General features: G+C 41.6%; 2 protein-coding genes across 10 annotated transcripts in view; one reads left to right on the forward strand and one right to left on the reverse strand.

Annotated features, from left to right (window-relative positions):
• ASPH (aspartate beta-hydroxylase) overlaps window positions 1-17,864 on the forward strand; it is a 117,443-nt gene extending 99,579 nt beyond the window's left edge. The window contains exons 26-28 of one of the 7 annotated variants that reach the window (XM_074898907.1): window positions 2,241-2,274; window positions 8,208-8,341; window positions 13,599-13,734. In XM_074898907.1, coding sequence (XP_074755008.1) covers window positions 2,241-2,274; window positions 8,208-8,305 — 132 coding nt within the window. In that variant the 3' untranslated portion in view covers window positions 8,306-8,341; window positions 13,599-13,734. Of the gene's footprint in view, window positions 1-2,240; window positions 2,275-8,207; window positions 8,342-13,598 lie in introns of all 7 variants that reach the window. The other 6 variants (XM_074898903.1, XM_074898905.1, XM_074898902.1 and 3 more) reach the window with 6 other exon arrangements.
• Window positions 17,865-18,870: 1,006 nt separating this feature from the next.
• The window catches only part of CLVS1 (clavesin 1), a 110,343-nt gene continuing 105,656 nt past the window's right edge, over window positions 18,871-23,557 (reverse strand). For all 3 annotated transcript variants that reach the window (XM_074898913.1, XM_074898911.1, XM_074898912.1), the window contains one exon: window positions 18,871-19,177. In XM_074898913.1, the coding sequence (XP_074755014.1) occupies window positions 19,090-19,177 (88 nt within the window). In that variant the 3' untranslated portion in view covers window positions 18,871-19,089. The remainder of the gene's footprint in view (window positions 19,178-23,557) is intronic.

Genomic DNA, 23,557 nt, shown 5'->3' on the forward strand with positions numbered 1-23,557 from the left:
GTTTGAGCTATTTCACCTTGTGTTTACTGGCAGTTCGTGGTAGGTGAGTAGTTATTTGCAATGGGTCCACCAATAAGTAATAATTTACTAAATCTCAGCCCTAAATGATCTGATCTGACTCACAGCTAACCCTCCTTTGAGCAGGAGGTTGGATTAGGTCCTTTCTAATCTGAATTTTCCTATCATTACTCCTCTCTAAACTTTCCAAGACTACTTCAGTAAGCTGACTGTGATTAACTTCACCCATCTACCCCAGCCTAACTTCATTAGACAGAAGGAGAATCACCTCCTGGAAGCCGAACAGTACTGCTGTCTCATGCTTCTTTCCTAAAGATAAAGGAAGGAAATTTTATATCCATGAGCTGTGGCCTTGGGTGCCAACGAAAGTTGTTTCAAGTGCCTGGTCTACACTGACTACTCGGCTACAAATTAACCTCATTAAATCATGCAGTATGGATCTGTACATATGCAGCTGAATGAATGGCCCAACACAGATATCCCGTGATTCCGTAGGACAGAATTTTTCATTATTCTTTTTTTTCTTTATTATATTTTATCTCTAATGACTGAGTACATGAGGATAACCTTCATGTTGAAAAATTAAGGATGCAAAAATTGGAAAACATAGTGCTAGCATAATCCTAATTCAGAGCCTTGAGAGCTGGTGTTCAGATTTTTCACTAGACTTTTGATTTTGATGTGCAGAAGTGCACTTGATGGCTACTATTGTGGCAGTGAACAAGGCTATTGTTTCACTGATTTGTTGCAAAAGCTGGTTGCAGTGAATATAACTGATGAGAGAGGTCATCACCCTCAGTGTGGCTAACAGCAAGAAAACTGTTTTCTGTGGTGTACACAGCCAAAATGGATCTATCCCAGAGAGCAAATTTGCTTTGAGAGCTACAATTTTGTTCATCATTTTTTAGCACCCTACATGTTATCACCAGAACATGTTTGCAGAATCACTGTGTATTCACAGCTATAGCTGTAAGTCATGTGTTTTGAAGATATAAAATGTAAAATAGTGTGAAAAATGGTGCTATAGAAGTCTTATGTCTAGTATTACAGAATACCTAGGACTATATTGGTTTTACGCTGGCTATGTCTTAGATTGTTACTGGTAAATTAAATTAAAAATATCACCTAATCTCTCTGTATGTATTGAAGGACTTGGAAGCAATGTGAACAAACATAATCAGGAAATTAGCAATTCTGTGGTAGATAGAGCCTTTGGATTCTTTGGGCACCTTGTGTATTGACAAAAATAAAAAGAAATGTAAAATAATTCACGACCTTTTCAACGCTGCTGAGATATGGTATAGAGCAATAGCGAGTAATCATATTATTAAAAATTATATAGTTCTTAAAAATAGCAGTAAACTAAAAGTAGCACAGGCAGTTTTAATTCTGGGCATTTCTTAACTCTTTGGAGTTTTACTTTACAACCATAGTATAAGTCATTGGTAGTTCACAACTCTCTAGTAATACTTGAGTACAGCACATACATATAATTCACAGACATATCTAAACTGATCTCCATAGTCAGACAAAATACATGACAGTAATCATTCTGCACTGCTGGTATATATGAGCATTTAAAAAATTGTTTCTCTAGGATATTGGTAACTATTCTGCATCGCCAATTATTTGTGTTGCATTAGGGTCTGATAGAGCAATCAACGCATCTCAGTGTAGTGGTGGGTTGGAGCATCAGTGTTTACCACAGCCGCTGGAGTTAATCACTTGCTGTTGTAAGAAACTGCTGGTAAGCTGAAACCTCAGATGGTGGGAATGGCTAAGGCACTAGACACACACTGGTTCTGCTGATTTTGTTACAGTTGGAGAGCAAGCAACACCTTAAACCCTAAGACGTATCAAAGTTATCCTATCCCAGCCGGATGTGCAAATTTCACAGTTGAAACGTTTCTTGCCACTGTCATGCGTTATTCTCACGTTCTGTTCATTGAGTTGTTGCAGAATCACAGAAGGGTTGAGGTGAGAAGGGTGTCTGGAGATTACTTAGTCCAACCCCTTGCTCAAAGCATGATGAACTAGAGCAGATTGCTCAGGACTGTGTCCAGTCAGGCTTGGATGCCTCTAAGGATAGAGACTCTACAGCCTCTCTGGGCAACCCTTTCCAGTGTACAGTAAAAAAGTGTTTTCTTATGTTTAAATGGAGTTTCCTGTATTTCAATGTGTGTCCATTGCCTCTTTGCCTTTCACTGGATACCACTGAGAAGAGCCTGCCTCCGTCTTCTTCACTTCTTCCATCAGGTATTTATATACATTGATAAGATCCTGCCTTGAGGCTTCTGTTCTCCAGGCTGAGCAGTCCCAGCTCTCTCAGCTTCCCCTTGTATGTCAGATGCTTCAGTCCCTTAATCACCTTTATAGCCCTTCACTAGACTTGCTCCAGTATGTCCATATATGTCTCATAGTAAGTAGCATAGAACTAGACCCAGAACTCGAGTCATCTCACTGTGAGTGGAGGGAAAGGATAATGTCCCTCAACGTGCTGCCAAAGCTCTCCCTTATGCAGCCCTGAAGGCTGTTGGTTTTCTTTGTTGCATGGGCACGTTGCTGGCTCATGTTCAAATTGTTGTCTGTGAGGACCCCACAGTCTTTTTCTAGAAAGTTGCTTTCCAGACAGCTGTCTGCCAGCTTGTATTGGTTCATGGGGTTATTCCTCTCCAGTGAAGAACTTTACACTTCTCTTTGTTGAATATCATAAGATTCCTGTTAGCTCCCTTCTCCAGACTGCAAAGGTCCCTATGAATGGCAGAGGGGAAAAAAAAAAAAAAAGCCATTTCTCTCCTGCCATCTGCAAACTTGCTGAGGGTGATGTGCTCTGTCCCATCATCTGAGTCATTTGTGAAGCCATTAAACAGTGTTGGACCCAGTATTGAGCCCTGGGGTGCACCTCTGATAAGTGACCTCCAGCTGGACTTTGTGCCACTGATCACAAATCTTTGAGCCTGGCTGAACAGCCAGATTTCAATCACAGAATCACAGAATCATTTAGGTTGGAAAAGACCCTGGAGATCATCTAGTCCAACTGTTTGCCTATCACAGTTCCCACATACAGCATATCATTAAGCTCCAAATTGACCCTACTCTTGAACACCTCCAGGGATGGGGACTCCACCACCTCCCTGGGCAGCCCATTCCAACGCCTAACAACTTGTTCTGTAAAGAAATGCTTCCTAATATCTAGTCTGAACTTTCCCTGGTGCAACTTGAGGCCATTTCCTCTTGTCCTTTCGCTTTCTACTAGGCTAAAGAGGCTCAAACCCAGCTCTCTGCAACCTCCTTTCAGGTAGCTGTAGAGGGCGATGAGGTCTCCCCTCAGCCTCCTCTTCTCCAGACTAAACACCCCCAGTTCCCTCAGCCGCTCCTCCTACGACCTGTGCTCCAGACCCTGCACCAGCTTCGTTGCCCTTCTCTGGACACGCTCGAGTCATTCAATGTCCTTTTTGTAGTGAGGGGCCCAAAACTGAACCCAGGAATCAAGGTGCGGCCTCACCAGTGCCGAGTACAGGGGTCAGATCCCTTCCCTGTCCCTGCTGGCCACGCTATTGCTGACACAAGCCAGGATGCCATTGGCCTTCTTGGCCCCCTGGGCACACTGCTGGCTCCTGTTCAGCCGGCTGTCAATCAACACCCCAGGTCCCTCTCTGACTGGCAGCTCTCCAGCCACTCCTCCCCAAGCCTGTAGCTCTGCTGGGGGTTGTTGTGGCCCAAGGGCAGCACCCGGCATTTGGCCTTATTGAAACTCCTCCAGTTGGCCTCAGCCCATGGCTCCAACCTGTCCAGGTCTCTCTGCAGAGCCTCCCTACCCTCGAGCAGATCAACACTCCCACCCAACTGGGTGTCATCTGCAAACTGACTGAGGGTGCACTCGATCCCCTCGTCTAGATCATCAATAAAGATGTTAAACAGGAGTGGCCCCAAAACTGAGCCCTGGGGCACACCACTTGTGACCGCCTGCCAACTGGATTTAACTCCATTCACCACAACTCTCTGGGCCCAGTCATCCAGCCAGTTTTTTACCCAGCGAAGTGTGCGATTGTCCAAACCTCGAGTAGCCATTTTTTCCAGGAGAATGCTGTGGGAAACGGTGTCAAAAGCCTTGCTAAAGTCAAGGTAAATTACATCCACAGCCTTTCCCTCATCCAATAAGCAGGTCACCCTGTCGTAGAAGGAGATCAGGTTTGTCAAGCAGGACCTGCCTTTCATAAACCCATGCTGACTGGGCCTGAGCATCTGGTTGTCCTTCGTGTTGCATGATGGTGTTTAGGATGAGCTGCTCCATCAGCTTCCTGGGCACTGAAGTCAAGCTGACAGGCCTGTAATTTTCCAGATCATCCTTCCCACCTTTCTTATAGATGGGCGTCACACTGGCCAGTTTCCAGTCAGTCGGGACCTCCCCGGTCAGCCAGGACTGCTGGTAAATGATAGAAAGTGGCCTGGCAAGCACCCCAGCCAGCTCCTTCAGCAGCCTTGGGTGTATCCCATCTGGTCCCATAGACTTGTGTGTGTCTGTGTGATGCAGTAGGCCACTGTCTGTCTCCTGGATTGTGGGGGGGTTGTTCTCCCAGTCTCTGTATTCTGGCTGTGGAGGCTGGATTTCATCAATACAACTAGTCTTGTTATTAAAGACTGAGGCAAAGAAGGCATTAAGCACCTCAGCCTTCTCCTCGTCACTCATTGCCATATTTCCTCCTGCATCCAGTAGGGGATGGAGACTATCCTGGACTTTCTTTTGCTACTGACATAGAAACTTTTCTTGTTATCCTTGATTGTAGAGGCCAAATTAATTTCCAGTTGGGCTTTAGCCCTTCTGATTTCCACCCTGCATAGCCTCACAGCCTCTTTGTAATCACTGTGAGTGGCTAGCCCCTTCTTCCAAAGGCTGTAAACTCTCCTTTTCTCCCTGAGTTGCAGCCAAAGCTCTCTGTTCAGCCAGGGTGGCCTTCTCTGGCACGAGCTTCTCTTACAGCACCTGGGGACACCCTGTTCCTGTGCCATTAACACTTCCTTCTTAAAGAGTGCCCAGCCTTCCTGGGCCCCTATACCCTTCAGGACAGTCTCCCAGGGGATCCTTTCAATCAGGTGCCTAAACAAGACAAAGTCAGCCCTTCTGAAGTCCAGGATGTCAGTCCTGCTTAGCTCTCTCCTGACCTCTCTAAGAATAGAGAATTCTATTATTTCGTGATCGCTGTGCCCTAGTCGGCCTCCAACCACCACATCATCCACCAATGTTTCTCTGTTCACAAAGAGGAGATCCAGCAAGGAACCTTCTCTGGTCGGTTTACTCCCCAGCTGCATCGGGAAGTTGTCTCCCACACATTCTAGGAATCTCTGGGACTGGTCCCATTCTGCCATGTTGTATTTCCAGCAGATGTCTGGGAAGTGAAAGTCTCCCACAAGAACAAGGGCAAGCGATCGTGAGATTTCTCCTAAATGCCTATAGAATGTTTCATCCACCTCTCTGTCGTGGTTGGGTGGCCTATAGTAGACTCCTACTACAACATCTGCCCCGTTGGCCTTCCCCCTGATCCTAATGCAAAGACACTCTACCCTGTCTTCACTACACCTGTGCTCAAAACAATCATAACAGTCCCTAACATACAGAGCCACTCCACCACCTCTCCTTCCCTGTCTGTCCCTCCTAAAGAGCTTGTAACCATCAATTGGCACACTCCAGTCATGGGAGACATCCCACCATGTTTCTGTAATAGCAACAACATCATAATTTTCCTGTTTCATCACAGCTACAAGCTCCTCCTGTTCGTTACCCATGCTGTGTGCATTGGTATACATGCACTTCAGATGGGCCGATGTTTTGCCCCCTTCCCCCTTCAAATCTAGTTTAAAGCTCTGTCAATGAGCCCAGCTAACTCCTGCCCCAAAATCCCTTCCCTCTCTGGGACAGGTGCATTCTGTCTAATGTCAAAAATCAGGTGCCCTCTATACCAACCCATGATTGAAGAATCCAAAGCCCTGATGGTAACACCAGTCTTGGAGCCACCCGTTCATCTGCTGAATTCTCCTGTAATCTTCCTCATCCATCCCCCCAACCAGAGCGATGGAGGAGAACACAATTTGTGCCCCCAACCCCTTAAGCAGTTTTCCCAAGGACCTGAAATCTCTCTCCATTGCTTTAGGACTTCTCCTGATTATGTCATTGCTACCTACCTGAAAAACCAGGAGAGGGTAGTAGTTCTTGGGTCTCACTAGGGTGGGGAGTTTTGCCATGAGGTCCTTGATGCGGGCCCCAGGGAGGCAGCAGATTTCCCTATGGAGTGGGTCTGGTCTGCATATGGGGCCTTTGACGCCCCTTAGAGTGGAGTCACCCACTACAGTGACTCTTCTGGGGTTCTTTTCAGAGCTGGTTTTAATACCTGGTCTGAAGTGACCTGGCCTAGGTGGACCTTGGTGGTCTTCATTTGTCTCATGTTCTTCCTCCTTCTCTTCTTCATTCAAAAGTTCTAGGGCCCCGAATCTATTGTGAAGGGGCACCATGGAGGGTGAGGGAGGTGGGGAGAGGATTTTTCTGCCTCCCCAAGCAGGGACCTGTTTCCAGCCTCCCTCGTCTCTTAGGGTCCCTCCTTCTGCCTGATCCAACTCACTCTCAGCTTACCTAGTTTCTATTTCATCAGTTGTCAATGAGAATGCAGACAGGGTTGAAAGTCCTTCTAAAGTTGAGATAAACAATATCCATTAATCTCACCTCATCCACCAAGCTAGATATCTCACCATAGAAAGCTGATAAAGTACAATTTCCCCTTCATAAATCTGTGCTGACTCCTAGTCACCTTCTTTTCCTTCATGTATTTGTAAATGATTTCCAGGATTTTCTCTATCACCTTCCCAGGGATAGAGGTGAGCCTGTCTAGCCTATAGTTCCTCAGATCCTTACCCTTCTTGAAGATAGGAACATTTGCTTTCTACCAGTCCTCCGGGACTTTTGCTGGTTCATTACCATGTGGATTCACAACATCGTCCAGCTCCCTCAGCCCTCATAGGTGGATTATATCAGGACCTGTGGACCAGTTTGTTGAGGTTATTTAAATATGTTCCCTAACCTGATCCTTCTTCACGGAAGGTGAGTTATCTTTGCTCCAGTGTTTTTCACTGGTTTCAGGTGCCTGGTATTCCTGAAGGTCAGTCATACCAGTAAAGATTGAGGCAAAGAAGGCATGTTGTGCCTCAGCCTTTTCCATAAGGCACATAGTGCCTCAGCCTTTTCCATGTCCTTCGTCATCAGATCTCCTGCCACATTTAGCAGCCAGGCCTATATTTTCCCTAGACTTCCCTTTACTTCCCTTTATTTCTAACGTATATGAGGAAACCTTTCTTCTTGCCTTTCAATTCACTCTCCACATTCAACACCAGGAGAGCTTTGACTTTCTTAACCTCATCCCTGGGTACTCAGAGAGTGTCTTTACAGTCTTGCTGGGCAACCTGACCCTGTTTCTACCTTCTGAAGGCTTCCCTTTTGTGCTTCAAATTTTGTCTGGGTCACCATGCTTCCTACACATGGGGATGAACCATTCTGGAGCTTGGATGAGGCAATACTTAAAAATCAACCAGCAGTCCTAGACCCCTCTTCTCGACAGCACTGTATCTCATGGGATTTTCCCATCAGATCCCCGCATAAGCCTAAGTCTGCTCTCCTGAAGCTGTGGGTAGTAATCCTGCTTTTTGTCTTCCTTCCTCCTCTCATGATCCTGAACTCTACCATCTCATGGTTGTTCTAGCCAAGGCTGACAGTGAACTTGACAGCCACATTGTCATCTGAGCGGGACCGGTCAGTCTGGCTAACACAGGCCTTTGTGTCTCCTGAGATCCATCCTTTTAAATGTTAAGAGTGTATGTAAGTCTTTCCATAGGAAAGAAGGTATTTTTCTGATTGTAGATAGGAGATAATTATTTCCAGATTGAAATATGAATACTGATTCTTTTAAGCAAAGAGAAAAATAAGCACTTTTACACACACACACACACACACTCTGCACAAGACATGTTTTTTGTAATATTGAATGCCTTTAGGACATGAGAAAACGCAACTGTTATAACAGTAATAAAAAGCAACATTGCACTTTTGGCCTATCATCAAGGATGAGACATAGTGGAATCCTGAACTCCTATCAGTATGGTTGTGAAGCTGAATGTGTTGAAGGCCTGCCTTTCTCTTCTTGCAGATCAAATATTCTATCATGCACCCGGGGACTCATGTCTGGCCCCACACAGGGCCCACCAATTGTCGGCTAAGGATGCATTTGGGCTTGGTGATACCTAAGGAAGGCTGCAGAATTCGATGTGCTCAAGAGAATAGGTATGGTTGGGGTTTTTTGGTGTTATTTTTTCCACCTTCCTCAGGACTGAAAAATGGAGACATCTATGAAGTGTTTGGTCCAATGAGTTATACAAGTAACAAATATCTTTAAAGTGCATTTTAAGTAAGAATTCTTAACCCTTAGGGAAAAATTATGATGCCTTGAAGACCAGTTTTGTCTCTGGTGTAAAAAAACCAAAGTGCGATAGTTTATGCACTTACAGTCAGGACATATACTCCCCCGGGAAATATAAGAAAATGTGATACGTTTTTGCATGATATTATTTAACATAGACAGAAAAATATAGTATTAACTATATTGCTTTTTGCTTATATACTTAATTTTCTGACACTTATGTGAAATTCTAATGACGCTTAATGATGCGGTATGTATTTTTCTGGAGATTCACTGTCTTGTCTGTAGCATCTGAGTGCAACAAGTGTTAATTTTGAGTTCTTTTCATGGTAGTAATGTACAGATACATCTAATATTGAGAAATGAAATGCCACTCCTGTGTGACTGCAATATGTAGCAAAAATTTTTCTCATAACATTTGAAAACAACTACAAGAAATGTTTAGAATTTTTGAGAAGTATCCGTTAATAACCAAAATTGTTGTCAACTATAGACTCCTGCCAACATCTAGCTTATTTAATAATCTGTCACAGTCAGTGTTACAATCTACACTACCTACATATAGGTAGTGATGGACATTTGCTTCCAGCATTTCAGTCCAATATCCAGAATAAGTTGTCTAGAGGGACAGGTAGCTAATGGGCTTAGAGGACTAATACAGAGACGTGAAGTCTTTTCACTTTAGGACTTTGTGAATTCAGATTGGTGGTGACCGAATGGCATTACCATTAGATGGCTGTTTAGTAGCCTGCATGAATGAAGTGGTGGTTTTGATCTGTTATCAAGAGAGTAGGTGTTCCCAGGTCACCACCCATTATTACGGCTGGCACCCTTCTTTGTCTTAACCGGAACAGAAGGGATAGTCCTGTGGAAAGTGAAACTTTACCTCCTTGGTAGCAGCACTGTCAAAGTCAAGAGTGGAGAAACATCTTTTGTTGCTGGTAGCTGCAGACAGAGCACTTCAGCGTCTGGGCTCCTGAACCTGGCTCAGTCTCAGGCATCAGACTCGCTCATTTGAAACATAAAGCATTCAAGTGCTGACTACAGCCTGTGCTGGACTGTGTTAACTTCAGTTGCTTTTGACAAGAGCTATACATTCAGAATCAAAGACAGGATTTTCCCTGAAAACATTGAAAGTGTATCTACTGCTGGCAGGTTTTTTTTACATCCCTTCCCCCATGAAAGAGGAGATGGGTGAACTGCTATGGAAGAGAATGGTGCCAGGAGGAAATCCTACCTTGGGCATTTTCCGTTCCTCCCTTCCTGGTGATTCAGAGCAGTGGCAAACTTGTGGTTTCAAATAAGAGGTCTGGTTCAAATATGAATGTTAGTGTAGGTCAGGCCTTTTTCTGGCCTCCTGTCCCACTACTGTATATATGAGATAAAGAACAGAACAGTAAGAATTTTTTGCTTGGTTACCTCTGTGCCACCCAGTGGGGGTGTTTAGAGGGACAGTGTCACAGTGGAACTCATCCTTTGATGGACAGGCAACTCAGCTCTGTCTAGTACTGTTTTTTACTCCTTCACTTGCATGAGAGTCTTTCTGCAGCTGCTAGGAGCTGGTACACCTCAGTGCTATTCAGTACAGCTAAAGTAATCTTAGGTCCTTGGGCCATTTTGAAGTCCCAGCTCTGTAAAGTATAGGGTGCAATGCCCAAAAATTGGTAGGTAAATAATATCCAGTTATCAAAATCGAACATCTCTGTCAGACAAGATAATCACGTTTTGAAGTGAAGGTGCAGAATTACAGCCTTATGCAGAAGCCAGTCCAAGATCTCACCTGTAACATGTGATGTTAGAGCCATGCAGGTGATATAGAAACTACCCCAAAGTGGCTCAGCACCAGACCAGAATAATATCGTCCCTGTGGTTCCACTGTGAATTGTTTCTCACACCGTGAAGGCTTCTAAGAAAATATTTATTTGCATGCTAATGGTGGGGTTTGTAATCTGTTTAAAAGGGGCTAATAGTTCTGTCAATTTTGTGACTTTTTCTTTGTTGTGCAAAACAGCCCATCCCATTATGATGCAAATGATAGATCCTGGGTTTTAACCTCTGAAGCTACTTCATCTGGGTGCTTGGATTTTTTGTTGTCTGTAACTGAGCTGCACTTTCAGGCTATTTAGGGCAGGATTATTCAGGCTTGGTTTATTTTTTTAAAACAAAAACAAAAGACCCCACCAAAAAAAAAAAAAAAAAAAAACCACAAGCCCAAAAAACTAACACCCCAAAACCAAAAAACCCCACCACCAACAAAAAAATACCAAAACAAAGTACCCCTCAAACAAAAACAAATTCCCCACCCCTCCAAACAACCAAAGCCCACACACACACTCCATAAAAAAAACGAGTGTCTACTTGATTTTTGTACCACGTTATAGCATTGCAAGACTCCCACTGACTTGAATAATGCCAGTGTAACTTTAGTGCAGTAACAGAGACTCAGGGTCTATACGTCATGAAACATTTTTGTTACCAGATAATTGACATGGTAACAGAAAAAACACATGATCATAGCTGAAACCTGCAAAAGGCTCGTTATCTGGGCCTTCAAGGCTTATGTCTATGTGCAAGCCTGTGTGAATTTTTTACTGTTATGGTTTCTGCTTTATCTACTCTTGCTTAAAATATGTTTACATGTTCATTTCAGTTGAAATGCTCCAATTTATATTTCTCTTCAGAACATTACAGCACAACCCAAGAAATTTTGATGGTTAATTTTTGCTTTTGTTGAATTTAAAAAATTAAAAATACCGAGATGACTTGGGAGTCTAAATCTCACTTTCACCCCGTTTTTGAAAAAAAAAAAAAAAAAAAATTGTTTCCTCTGTGGATGAACACAGTTGAATGAGCTAAGCAATGTATTTTTGTTTTTGATGGGAAGACCTTTGTTTCTTTACCATCCTACTGTTGGTCATAGTTCTTAATTCCCCTTAAGGGCATCCATCCTCTTGGACAGCTTCAGCTCCTAAGAAATCTGGTAAAAAACTTGATTATGCAGTCATTGTAGAGTGGCTTTAGGAGGTAACACTTCTTTGACCATTATTGAATCGACTGACTTATTCATCCAGTCTCACCTGAAAGGGTATAATCAGGTGCATGCTTTCATCCTGCTGCAGTGCAAAATAAATTTGCTTTCCTTATACCACTGCCTGACCTTACAATAGACAAAACATGAAACACATAATCAGCTACTGTGTCTAAATGCAGTGGGTAAGACTGAGATCTGAGGGGCAGCAACAAACGAGTAGCACCGTGACTTTTTGACATGTGACATTATCACTAGTGGTCACTGATCAGATGCTGATTTTTTGCAGTATCAGGACTGCCTTTAACCAGGTGTTAAAGCTCTTTTCAAAATTATTAATCCAGATCTCAGCAGCCTGGAGAAGCGTGCCAGCTGAAATTTCATGAAGTTCAACGAAGACATATGCAAAGCCCTGCAACTGATAACAGCAGATTAACACCTTGTGACTTTACAGGCTGGCTGATGACTGCATAGAAAGTAGCTTTGTAGAAAAGGATTTAAGGGTCCTAGGGGATAAATTGGACATGATACATAAAGTGCTCTTGTCTTGATAAAGGCCTGTGTACTGGACTGTTATTAAGTACATACGAAGCAGTTTGAGGGGAGTAATTTTTTTGCTCTCTTCTGCACTCGAGACACTGCCTCTGGAGTACTGTATCCAGTTTGGGGCTCTTCAGTACAAAAAAAAAAGTCATTGATAAACTAGAGGGACTCCAGTGGAGACTGAAAAAAATATTAGGAGACTGGAGCATGCAACACATGAGGAGAAGGTCAGAGAGCTGGTTTGGAATCTGAAAAAGAGGAGACTAAAGGGGAGCCTAGTTACTGTCTTCAACTACTGATGTGTGACTGTGCAGAAGACAGAGCTAGACTCTTTCCAGAGGTGTGCAGTTATAGAATGAGAGGTAACGGACACAAATGACAGTGAAGGAAATTCCATCTAGATAGAAGGAATTTCTCACAAGGTTGGTGAAACACAGGAAGAAGTGGTGGAATGTCTGTGGTTGCAGATCTTCAAAACTCCACTAGTCAAGAACCTGAGATATCTCATCTAACGTCAGAGTTGGATCTAACTTTGCAGTGAGGCTTGGAGCAGATGCCCTTCCAAGGTTTCTTCTGACCTAAATTATTCTGTGATTCTATACTTCATAAAATTGACAGAAACACTGATTCTTCTGCCAGTTAGTTCTGTAGAATTCCCTTCTACATTGCCCCTTGCCATTGCTTTTAAATCCGGTAACCTTGATAATTTTTCAAACAATGAAGGTGCTCATAACCAAGCCACTTGGAATAAACTGTGTGTCTCTTTTTGGGCCTAACAAAGGTACAGGTTTTGGAAAAGTACCACTGTTAAAACTTGACTCTTACATGCTGTAAAGAACACTCACCGAGGGTATTCACATCCATTCAGTGATGTGCTCTGCCTAAGCAGAACTTGGCAAGCAGAGGGGCTTTAAGTTATGTGGACTTAGCTTTCCTGTTCAGTTTTAAAAGTATAGTTAACCCAGTGTACATTATGGCATTACAACCTTCCTCTGAAGAAAAGCCTTTAGACTCACTGCTATTAACATCCCTGAAATTTTAAGCATGATCAGGGCCCAATTCTGTTGTTCTGATTTTTAGAAAAAACAGATTGATTTAATGCAATTTGTTTTCAAACCGTATAACCATGTTACTGGTCATTCCCTCAGTTGCCATCACTCATTATGTATGTATCTGATTAGAAAAGGAGAAAAGTTGATACACCAGTATTATACCTGCTCCCTGCTTGTTGGACTCCACTCAGAAGTATATAAGTAACAAATATTATAAATGTCTGAATTTGTATGTGGGGATAACTCTGCAGAGTGAGGAGAGGAGAAACAATCCATCAATAATACAAAGGTCCATTAGACTGATCTTTCTGTAGTTTATTTCAGTTAAAACTGATACGTTAATCTCTTTATATTAGGTAGTGAAATCCTGACTGTGCAATATATACTGTTTAAATCATTGTCATATATCAAGGAGCATCTTCAGAGCTGATATATAGCTGCCCTGCTCCACAGCACTTCAAATACTACACTAAAGCATGTTCTTTTTTTGTGTTGCAGAACCTGGGAAGAAGGGAAAGTTCTTATTTTTGATGACTCATTCGAACATGAAGTATGGCAGGATGCTGAAAATTATCGCCTGATATTCATTGTGGATGTGTGGCACCCTGAGTTAACAGCACAACAGAGACGCACCCTTCCTGCTATTTAAGGGGTTCCTTCTGTTGTGCGGAGCAGAGGGGCTTTAACCCCTTTAGAGTATGCAGATAGGATTAATTTATCCAGCATACAAAGAATACAAGTATTGTAAGGGTTAGAAGAGATACGGATGACATTTTGCAATCACAGAGGACTTGATTTAAAAAAAGGAAAAAAAGAAGGAAAAAAAAAAAGCCATGTTTTGTTCATACTGATACAGCACTGATATGTATTTTTTTCTGGCTGCAAGTTTGAAAAATAGAGATCTTGTCAGCCAAAGAGCAATAGGTCTGGATTTTCAAACTGAGGAATGTGCAGATGTTTTTGTCATGGACCATTATGCGTACAAAGGCAGTCAGTCTGTCACCTGCCTGACCAGGTTCAGGCACAAGATTTGCAATTCTGCATCTGGGAAATACTTCCCAGGATTTTATCTGGGAAGCAACATGTAAGATATTTACAAACATATGCACACAATCAACTTTGAAAATCAGTATGCAGCTGTAATATTAGCTGCTTTAGGCATAGAACATGTCCCTGTGTTATCAACTGTAGATAATGTGAACGCATTATGTATGTTTTGTATTTTTTTTCTACCTGAGTAACTGTATTTTTCTAGCACAATTATGAACAAATCTTCTTTAATCAACCACTATTTTTTTAAAAAAACCCTATACATAAAAGTGCATCTCTAGCTATCAGCAGAAGGAAAATACTATTATATAGAAACAGATTTCATTTTTGCCAAGTGTGGCCTTCTCTTGCCTTCCTGCAAAGGCAAACAGAAACTTGCATAATCAGCTGCTTAGTGAAGCTTTGTTCTTCTAAAACAAAATAGTTCTCTTAGCAGGCAACCTTCAGTTTGATAATGTGATTTTGGAAGATGTTGAGCAAATGTGACATCTGTGGTCTCAGATCGTAAAGTGCTTGACAGTTTTTAGGCTTTTGTGGTGAACTGCTGTTTCTCATATCATTACAAAAGTTTGTGTTGTGATATCCATTTTCTACCTGGCAGGGGTCTGGGGCACCCCCTTCTAGGGGCTGCTCCTATGTTACGCTTGGGTGGTCATTCAGTGGAGAAAAAAATATGTGAAGAATTTCTTGTGCTTTGGGCAGAAGGACAAAGTCTAACTTGGTTTCCTGCCAGAATGCAGAGGAGACAAAGAGCTTCAGGTTATTAACTTGTATTAACTTCTGCTGCCAGCATCCTACAGAGTGCTAGAATGATCCTTTAATTGACTTAAAAGTGTTTTTCCTTGTCTTGAAATGTATGGCATAATGCTGAATTAGTCTTATCCCAGTACCATTTACAGCATGCTTTAAATTTGCCATACAGAATTTACTATGTGGTGAAAAGGCCTGTTTTCAAGAAAGAAAACTGATTGGATGTTTAAGCAGTTGGCTGGTCTTTTGGGTCCATATAGTTTGATGGGAGATGGAGGGTGCAGAACCTTCCCTTGTTAACTTCTAAGAACACTAACAGGAAAGAGTGACCTGAGGTTGCACTGTAGATGTTTATAGCTGGCTGTTCTCTATTCAGCTGCAAAACCATCAGGGTGTAGATAGGTGTGCTAGGGTGCTGAGGGCTTGTCAAGAGCAGTGGCATCATTACTGAGGGTTGTGAGAGACAAACACTAAGCAAGGACACACTGAAGTTACTGAGTCTCCACAGTTTTGGCTTTGTTGTCCAAAAGACAATGAACAGTCATCTTATTTGTTTAATGCTCAGTGGTTTTTTACTGCAGAGACTACATCATGGTACCTAAGTATCGTGACCAGAATGCCACATTTGCTGAAGCAAAATACAGATAAGAGCTGTGCGTTCCCATAAACTGAATGCTTTTCAGATTTTGTATTTTACTAGGTAACTAAATCTTGTAATGCCATGTAATACATGGTGATTGCACCATAAATTAGTATAACCAGTTTCTGGAGGTGTGCACTTTAATTTCCTTTTTGACTATTAAACTGATACACCCTCTCTAATTGAGAATCAGTTTTAGACAGCTATGATAATTAGGCTTTAATGTGTTGTCCATATCAAAAATAGCACTAAGACTATATATAATATACAAGAAAGCAACAGTTCTCAGTTAATCATCATGAAAACTGAAAAGATTTATAAGTTTCATGCTTAAGAAAATATAAAAGTGCTTTTGGAGAGCTTTAGGAGAATCATGGGGCAAAAGTGGAAATAAGGTACTCGTTATTGTGGGGGGTAAGATAGTAAAAAAAAAATTTTAAATGTCCCGGTAGTTGTTTAGTCAGAGGCTGTATTTTGTGTCTTTATAAAGTGATTATCAGTAGAAATTATAAACTATTTTGTAATTCTCTAAAATAAAGACATAGTTTGTAAAGAAGAAATCAAGAACTGTTTAAACCAAAATTCGTGGTTTAGAAATATTTTTATTAATGTTGCATTTTCATTTCTATAGCTCAGAGTAAATACTAAAGGAGGAGTAAAAGCTTTGGAGCTTTGTTTATGAAAATCCATGCCGTCCTTCAGATTGTTTCATTGTTCCTTTGAAGGCTCATACTTTATCTTGTCCATTTGCAATTGGTAAATAGATAAAATTGGCAAATAGATAAAAGTAATCTACCCAAGATGTGTGTGTGCTGGAGTAGCACTGTTTATTAAATTGTGTAGTGATATATTGGCAATTTAAAATCTTAAGTGCCTTGAATATGGCAAGGTGTATTATGAATAGCTCCTGCAATACTGAAGTAAATCTACTCTATGCCTACATGTCAAGGAACTGAGAGCATCTTTTTCTTAGGTACAGTTAGTGGATTAGTGACATAGGGAGGATATATATATATATAGTAAACTACAGAAAATTTGTAGTGAATAAGTAGTATATTATTTTAGGTATTCCTGTTTGCCAACTGGTATTTCACCTTGAAAAAGCTTTTCAGCATTGAAAATGCCAGTGAAAGAAGTGCATGGAAATGGTTTTTAAATGGAGAACCATTGCAATTTAAATATTTTTTTTTCTTTAAATTTGTTTACTGAGGGAAATGACAGAAAAGGGCAATATAGTCTCCTGTTTGTAAGGCAATATGTACTCATTGCGATGTTAGGAGGTGGATTTCTCCCTGCCTATAGTTGCCTTGCTTGCAAGCACAGTCTGTATAAGATCCTACAGTTAAATACAAGCATCATGTATTTGTATATACATATACAAGGCATCATATGTATTTCTTCATGTCACAGATTTAAAAAAAAAATTCTAATCCTTTCCAAGGATTAATCCTCAAGGACTGGATTTCAGTGATATTTGCACTTCTTGGGCAGAACAAGTCCCACTTGAATGAACAGTGATTGTAACAGGTGTCACAAAGATTCAATGGCAGTGAAGGTAAGAGTATTAACAGAGAAAAATTGTAAGCCAAAGTATTTATTCATTAATGCTGCAGTATAATGGCCAATGTCTGTCCTTTTTTGTCTGTTTTTTTATTTTCTGCTTTAAGCAAGTTCTCTGTGACAAATTCAGATGCCTGTGAGTCTTCATGAGCCCTGAGAAGGCAAGGGACCATTGTCCTGTTACCAGGAGTTGACATCCTAGTTTTCTGTAATAGGTGGTAATGCCAGGGGAGGGGGAATGGAAGAAATCCCACAGATAAGTGGCTCAGTTGTCTTGCTTGTTTAATGTTCCTGCAAACTTGTGCTGCTGCTTCTAACTCCCGTGTTGCCTTGCTGGGACCATCCGCTGCCTTAAAGACTTGCTCTCTATCATGGAGACCAGGCTTTGTATCAATGACATGCTGCTGCAGAAGGTGGTTAGTCTGAATGAGGCTATTCTGTACAAATACTAGTGGCTAAATCCCAGGTGTGTTGATAGGATCTGGCAGAATGTCCTTTCTGCCCTGTGCAGGCATAAAATGTTGTTGTAGATAAAGGCAGTATTTTGTTAGTCCATCTGTTAGAGCTGACCAGTTGAACTATATCATCACTTCAGTGTATTGCTTGTGTATTCAGTGGATGTTCCAGAGGCACATTAGAAGCTCTTGTGCCCATTATCATCTCATTTTATATATATGGTTTACACTACTACTTTTGATGTGTTGTTGCCAACTGCTTGTTCTAGTAAATTGTCAATGTAAGGCAATTTAATTGAAGACTAAAGGTGTGTACAGTGGTTGTAACCATTTTAGGAAATAAAGTCACTGCACATGCAATTTGATAACAATTTTTCTTTTATTTCTTTAATCTGATTTCCATTTCAATGAAGGGATGGGACTCTCTTTGCAGCTAGAGCAGAGAAATAACAAACTGATCTTTGGCATTTCAGTTCTATTCTTCCACATTTCCTTCTAGCAGAAGCTTGTACTGAATAATTAACTGTAAGTTTTCCTTTTTCATTTTAACCATAGTCCACATCTGCAATCAGCATACCCTTCTGGCTACACCTTTCACTGATTGCAGGAGGGAAGAGGGTAAATGGCTCTGCAGAGCTTTCATTTGCTATTGTGACCTAAATGAAACAATCTGGATTGAACCATTAATCACTGGTGAATGTGTCCAATGGGTCTCCCTAGCACCCCCACTTCACACACACACACACACACACACACATGCACACGCACATATCTAATAGGCTCCCAAGTTGCCTGTGGAAAAACACATTGTTAAAATTAAATAATTGCATTTCAAATTGTGTGCGTCTGCTGCCCACACAGCTCATTCCACTTAGCTGACAGTTTTATAAGGGCTTCAAAAGTTAAGAATAATTTTTGCTAGATGCTGGAATGTGACCCCCTATAAACAGCATGGATGAGGCAGTCACAAAGTTTCATGTTGAATGGCATTATGCTGGCACTGACATTTTTTCTTTTTTTTTTATGCAAAATCCTTCTGTAAAACTTGGGCACTCTGTAGATGCTGCTGTTTCTGCCCTCTGAGACAGATTAAACTGCTGATTACAGTGCAAAATTTAAATCTGAGATGCTTTTCTTTAAAACACACTTAACCTTTGCTTCTATAAAACTGAGCATCCCTGATGGAGTCTTCAGGAAAACTACTGACACACCCCGGTTTCTTTAAAGAGAGAATGCAGTCCCATCACTTGCAATATTTTAATGTCATAAGTCAAAAAAAGGGAGAAAAAAAAAAAAAAAAAAAGGAAATTCTTTATGTATGGACAGACTCCTGTGTCAATAGAAGTGTTTGGTTTTGTTCATTGTTGGCCACATGGACAGATGGTGGGTGACAGTTGTTTACTTGGTCAAGAAACATGAAGGACTTGTTCTCGAGCAAAACACGTGTGTGTGTGTGTGTGTGTGGTGTGCTCTGTGTGTTTCTGGTATGGTGGATGTCAGTTAATGTATCTCTGTGTGTTGAGCACGTGGGAGCTCAGTCCAGAGCCAGCAGCGGCTGGGTGTTGTCGCTTTCCCCTTGGTCTTCGTGTTTCAGTGTGCCGGCTTCCACCACAGACTGGGACCTGAAAGCAAGAATACACGCATGCTAGCAAAAGCTGCTGCAGAAACACTCACCTTCCTGGAGTCCTTTTGCTTCATTTTATGATTTTTTGCTTTTGTTCATTTTCATCTTTATGGCTTTTTAATTATTTTCTGTGGAGCACATAAGGAATTTGAGAAGCATTCCTTTAAATACGAACAGGAACATGACTTATTGCAGATATCAAATGCCTTCAAAATATTTAGTGCTTAGCTGCTATCCATAATGCTGAACACACTCAGCAACTTAAAGACCTGATCCTGAGAGGCTGTGAGATCTGTTGGTGCTTGATGTCTTCCTAGGCAAAACTGCTTGTGCAATTGCTCGCTGGAAAGAACATTGTAAAATGACAAGTGCTTGCGGGAGTGAGTCTCAGCTCATACTTGTTACAAATCTCAATAAAGACAAGTATATAAATCACATTTAGGGGTTTAAGGGGCAGAACTTCCACAAGTTACCCAAGATCAATGAAGAAGCCAGAATTAATATGACAACGAAGGAGCTTCTGGTGTGCCCAGTCCTGCAATTTATCATTATCTCCTTGTCTACACCCTTGAAGGAGAACTTTATTCAGGGCTAGTCCATCTGAAGTTAATGTCTGTCTGCAAGTTTGGAAGCATAGTTTATCTTGTGCTGCTAATGGACAAAATACCACCAACATGTAAAAAATGAGTAAACACTAGAGAAAGCGGAACATCATGATTTCTTGCAGTGACAAAAGCTGAAAGGGCTTAAACTAGTGGGAAAATCCAAGACTTTTATTTTCCAAGGTCTTCATGCTCCAGTGTTAACTCACTGAGCTATGGAAGGACAAACTGGTATGTTTATTGTTACGGAGATTTGTTATCCTCTATTTTCTCTGTTTTGGGCTAGGAGTTGTCTCCCAGTTTGTAGTGGGCAATGAGCTTTAGTGCAAAATCATTGCTGGGGTCAGGAACTTTTTCAAAGGTAGAGCTAGAATCATCCAGCCCAGGCATTTGCATAGTGCACATTGTCTTACAGAGCCAGTTTTCCAATGGATAGCTTTTAGAATTTTGGCTATCATTCCCTACAAGAGGTGTTTGTAGTTCCCAGTTGTTTGTTACAGTAACCTCAGTTTAAGCCTTAGCTATCTCATGAGATTAGATGTCACCTCTCTTTTGATAAGAATCATGAAAAATTGAATCCTTTGGTACTGCAGCACTTGATCAGGACTGAATACCATGACTGTGAATATCTTGTATGATTATTTTTCTTATGCCTGGAGATTTCATTAAAGCATGATAAAAAAATTTTCATTAAAAAAAAATCTCCAAAGAGAGATAACAAAAACAGGATGCTCAATGGGAAGATTCTGTGCCAAAATTTTGAAAGAAAATATGTTTGCCCAACGTTTTCACTGTGTATTTTTTACAATAATGTGACATGTGTAATGTTTATGACTGCATTTTAATATAGAAAAGCAGCTGATTCAAGAGATTATGCAAAATGGCAATTTACGTATTTCTAGTATGTGGCAGCATAAACTAATCATGCAGCTTTGAAACTGATACAGAATGGATTCAAATCACAATATCAACAGATTTTTTTTTTCCTGGATTACCAGATTAAATTATTATTAAATAGCACCTGATTAATACTTGTCACCAATGTATTGTTTTTGTCTGACCCACTGCCCTACAATGAATATAAAAATTTGCAGATCCATTACAGCATTTGCCAGCATACAGCAGAAAGTTTCTTCTCTAAGACAAATGTGAAAAAACTTGCAATTTTGCCTTTTGTGATAACAGCTGATTATCTCTGCTCTCATCTCACTACACAAAAAAATTTTCTTGCACCTCTAACAGCAAGCTACCAGTTTCTCTCACATACTGATACTCAGATGCACACCAAATTGGGAGCCACATAATCCTAAACTCTGCATGGAGGTCCCATGCGGCTCCTTTTCACACAGCCAAAATAGCCAGAGCATCGAATAAATGTGTTGCAACCCACCTGACCTCCAAATTCAAGATGCCAGATGATTCAAATGCTATGCTCAGCCCTTCTGAATAACACAGAGGGATCCAACTGAGATCTTAGTATCTGCCAAGGTCTGCAGCAACAGTCTTTTTTCCTTTTCTCCTAGAAGCTGTTTGGTCCCCTGTCCTAAAATACGCAATTCAGACATCTATCTGAAGGGCACGGTAGTGATTTGAAAAATCATTGCTGTTTTCTGTGACGCCACAATAAAGAACTTGCTGTTGTGTTTGGATTTCCATTTTCCAGATGCATCAGTTTTTCATTTGCTGAAAAATGTTTCTAGTTTTATTTGTAACTTAAGTTGTATGTAGGAAAAAAAGAAAATTACTCCATTCTCAACAAGATTCTAAAATACTTTTTTCATATTCTTCATTTATGGTAAATATTACAAGTGTAGTTGCTCAGAAGAGTATTTTGGCAATATATATTACTGCAGGTCACAGTCCAGTAGTCTGAGAGATATGTTTTACTGGCCTAGAACATCCTGAAATATGTATTCTATAGCTATACTTTATTTGATGACAGAAAAATTATTTTCAATAGGCCAATGTTGCATAAATGATTTTCAACTCACCAGTAACCCAAAACCAGTATTTTGGAAATACAGAAATTAATATAAGACAAATACTGTGTGAAAAAATGCATCATGTATGTTGATTTCATCTTGCTTTTGTGTATCTAACACACATACTCAGTTCAAAGAAAGCAGTCATATTCTAGGTATGTGCAAGTGTACACAATATTTAAGGGTTTGGTATGCTGACTGGTATTGAACCTAAGACTAGTTTCTGTTCTAAAAGTACTGCTACCTGTTTTAACTGCATTAACGTTCTCTCCAGAGGACTTAACAATCATGTTTCAAATTTTTAAGTAGAATCTGATCTTGAAAAGTGTTTGGGTGTCTAACTCCATCTTAATCTCTTATTGAGAAATAATCACAGAATTGTCTAGGTTGGAAAAGACCTTGAAGATCATCTAGTCCAACCATCAACCCAACATTACCAGTTCCCAAATACACCATATGCCTCAGTGCTATGTTGACCCGACTCTTAAACACCTCCAGGGATGGGGACTGCACAACCTCCCTGGGCAGCCCATTCCAACGCCCAACAACACGTTCTGTAAAGAAATGATTCCTAATATCCAGTCTAAACCTTCCCTGGTGATCTTGAGGCCATTCCTTCTGTTCTATCACTTATTACTTGGTTAAAGAGACTCATCCCCAGCTCTCTGCAACCTCCTTTCAGGGAGCTGTAGAGGGCTATGAGGTCTCCCCTCAGCCTCCTCTTCTCCAGACTAAACACCCCCAGTTCTCTCAGCCGCTCCCTGTACGACCTGTGCTCCAGACCCTGCACCAGCTCCGTTGCCCTTCTCTGGACACGCTCGAGTCATTCAATGTCCTTTTTGTAGTGAGGGGCCCAAAACTGAACACAGGAATCGAGGTGCGGCCTCACCAGTGCCGAGTACAGGGGTCAGATCCCTTCCCTGTCCCTGCTGGCCACGCTATTGCTGACACAAGCCAGGATGCCATTGGCCTTCTTGGCCCCCTGGGCACACTGCTGGCTCCAGTTCAGCCGGCTGTCAATCAACCCCCCCAGGTCCCTCTCTGACTGGCAGCTCTCCAGCCACTCCTCCCCAAGCCTGTAGCGCTGCTGGGGGTTGTTGTGGCCCAAGGGCAGCCCCCGGCATTTGCCCTTATTGAAACTCCTCCAGTTGGCCTCAGCCCATGGCTCCAGCCTGTCCAGGTCTCTCTGCAGAGCCTCCCTGCCCTCGAGCAGATCAAGTCCCACCCAGCTGGGTGTCATCTACAAACTGACTGAGGGTGCACTCGATCCCCTCGTCTAGATCATCAATAAAGATGTTAAACAGGAGTGGCCCCAAAACTGAGCCCTGGGGACACCACTCGTGACCGGCCGCCAACTGGATTTAACTCCATTCACCACAACTATTTTGGGCCCAGTCGTCCAGCCAGTTTTTTACCCAGCAAAGCGTGTGCCCATCCAAGCCATGAGTAGCCAGGCACCAAAGTACCTTTGTCCTGACTAGTCACAGAATCACAGAATCATCTAGGTTGGAAAAGACCTTGAAGATCATCCAGTCCAACCATTAACCTAACACTGACAGTTCCCAACTACACCATATCCCTCAGAGCTATGTCGACCCGACTCTTAAACACCTCCGGGGATGGGGACTCCACCACCTCCCTGGGCAGCCCATTCCAATGCCTAACAACACATTCTGTAAAGAAATACTTCCTAATATCCAGTCTAAACCTTCCCTGGTGCAACTTGAGGCCATTACTTCTCATCCTATTGCTTGTTACTTGGTTAAAGACTCATCCCCAGCTCTCTGCACCCTC

Source organism: Athene noctua, chromosome 2, assembly GCF_965140245.1.
Source record: "Athene noctua chromosome 2, bAthNoc1.hap1.1, whole genome shotgun sequence".
NCBI lineage: Eukaryota > Metazoa > Chordata > Aves > Strigiformes > Strigidae > Athene > Athene noctua.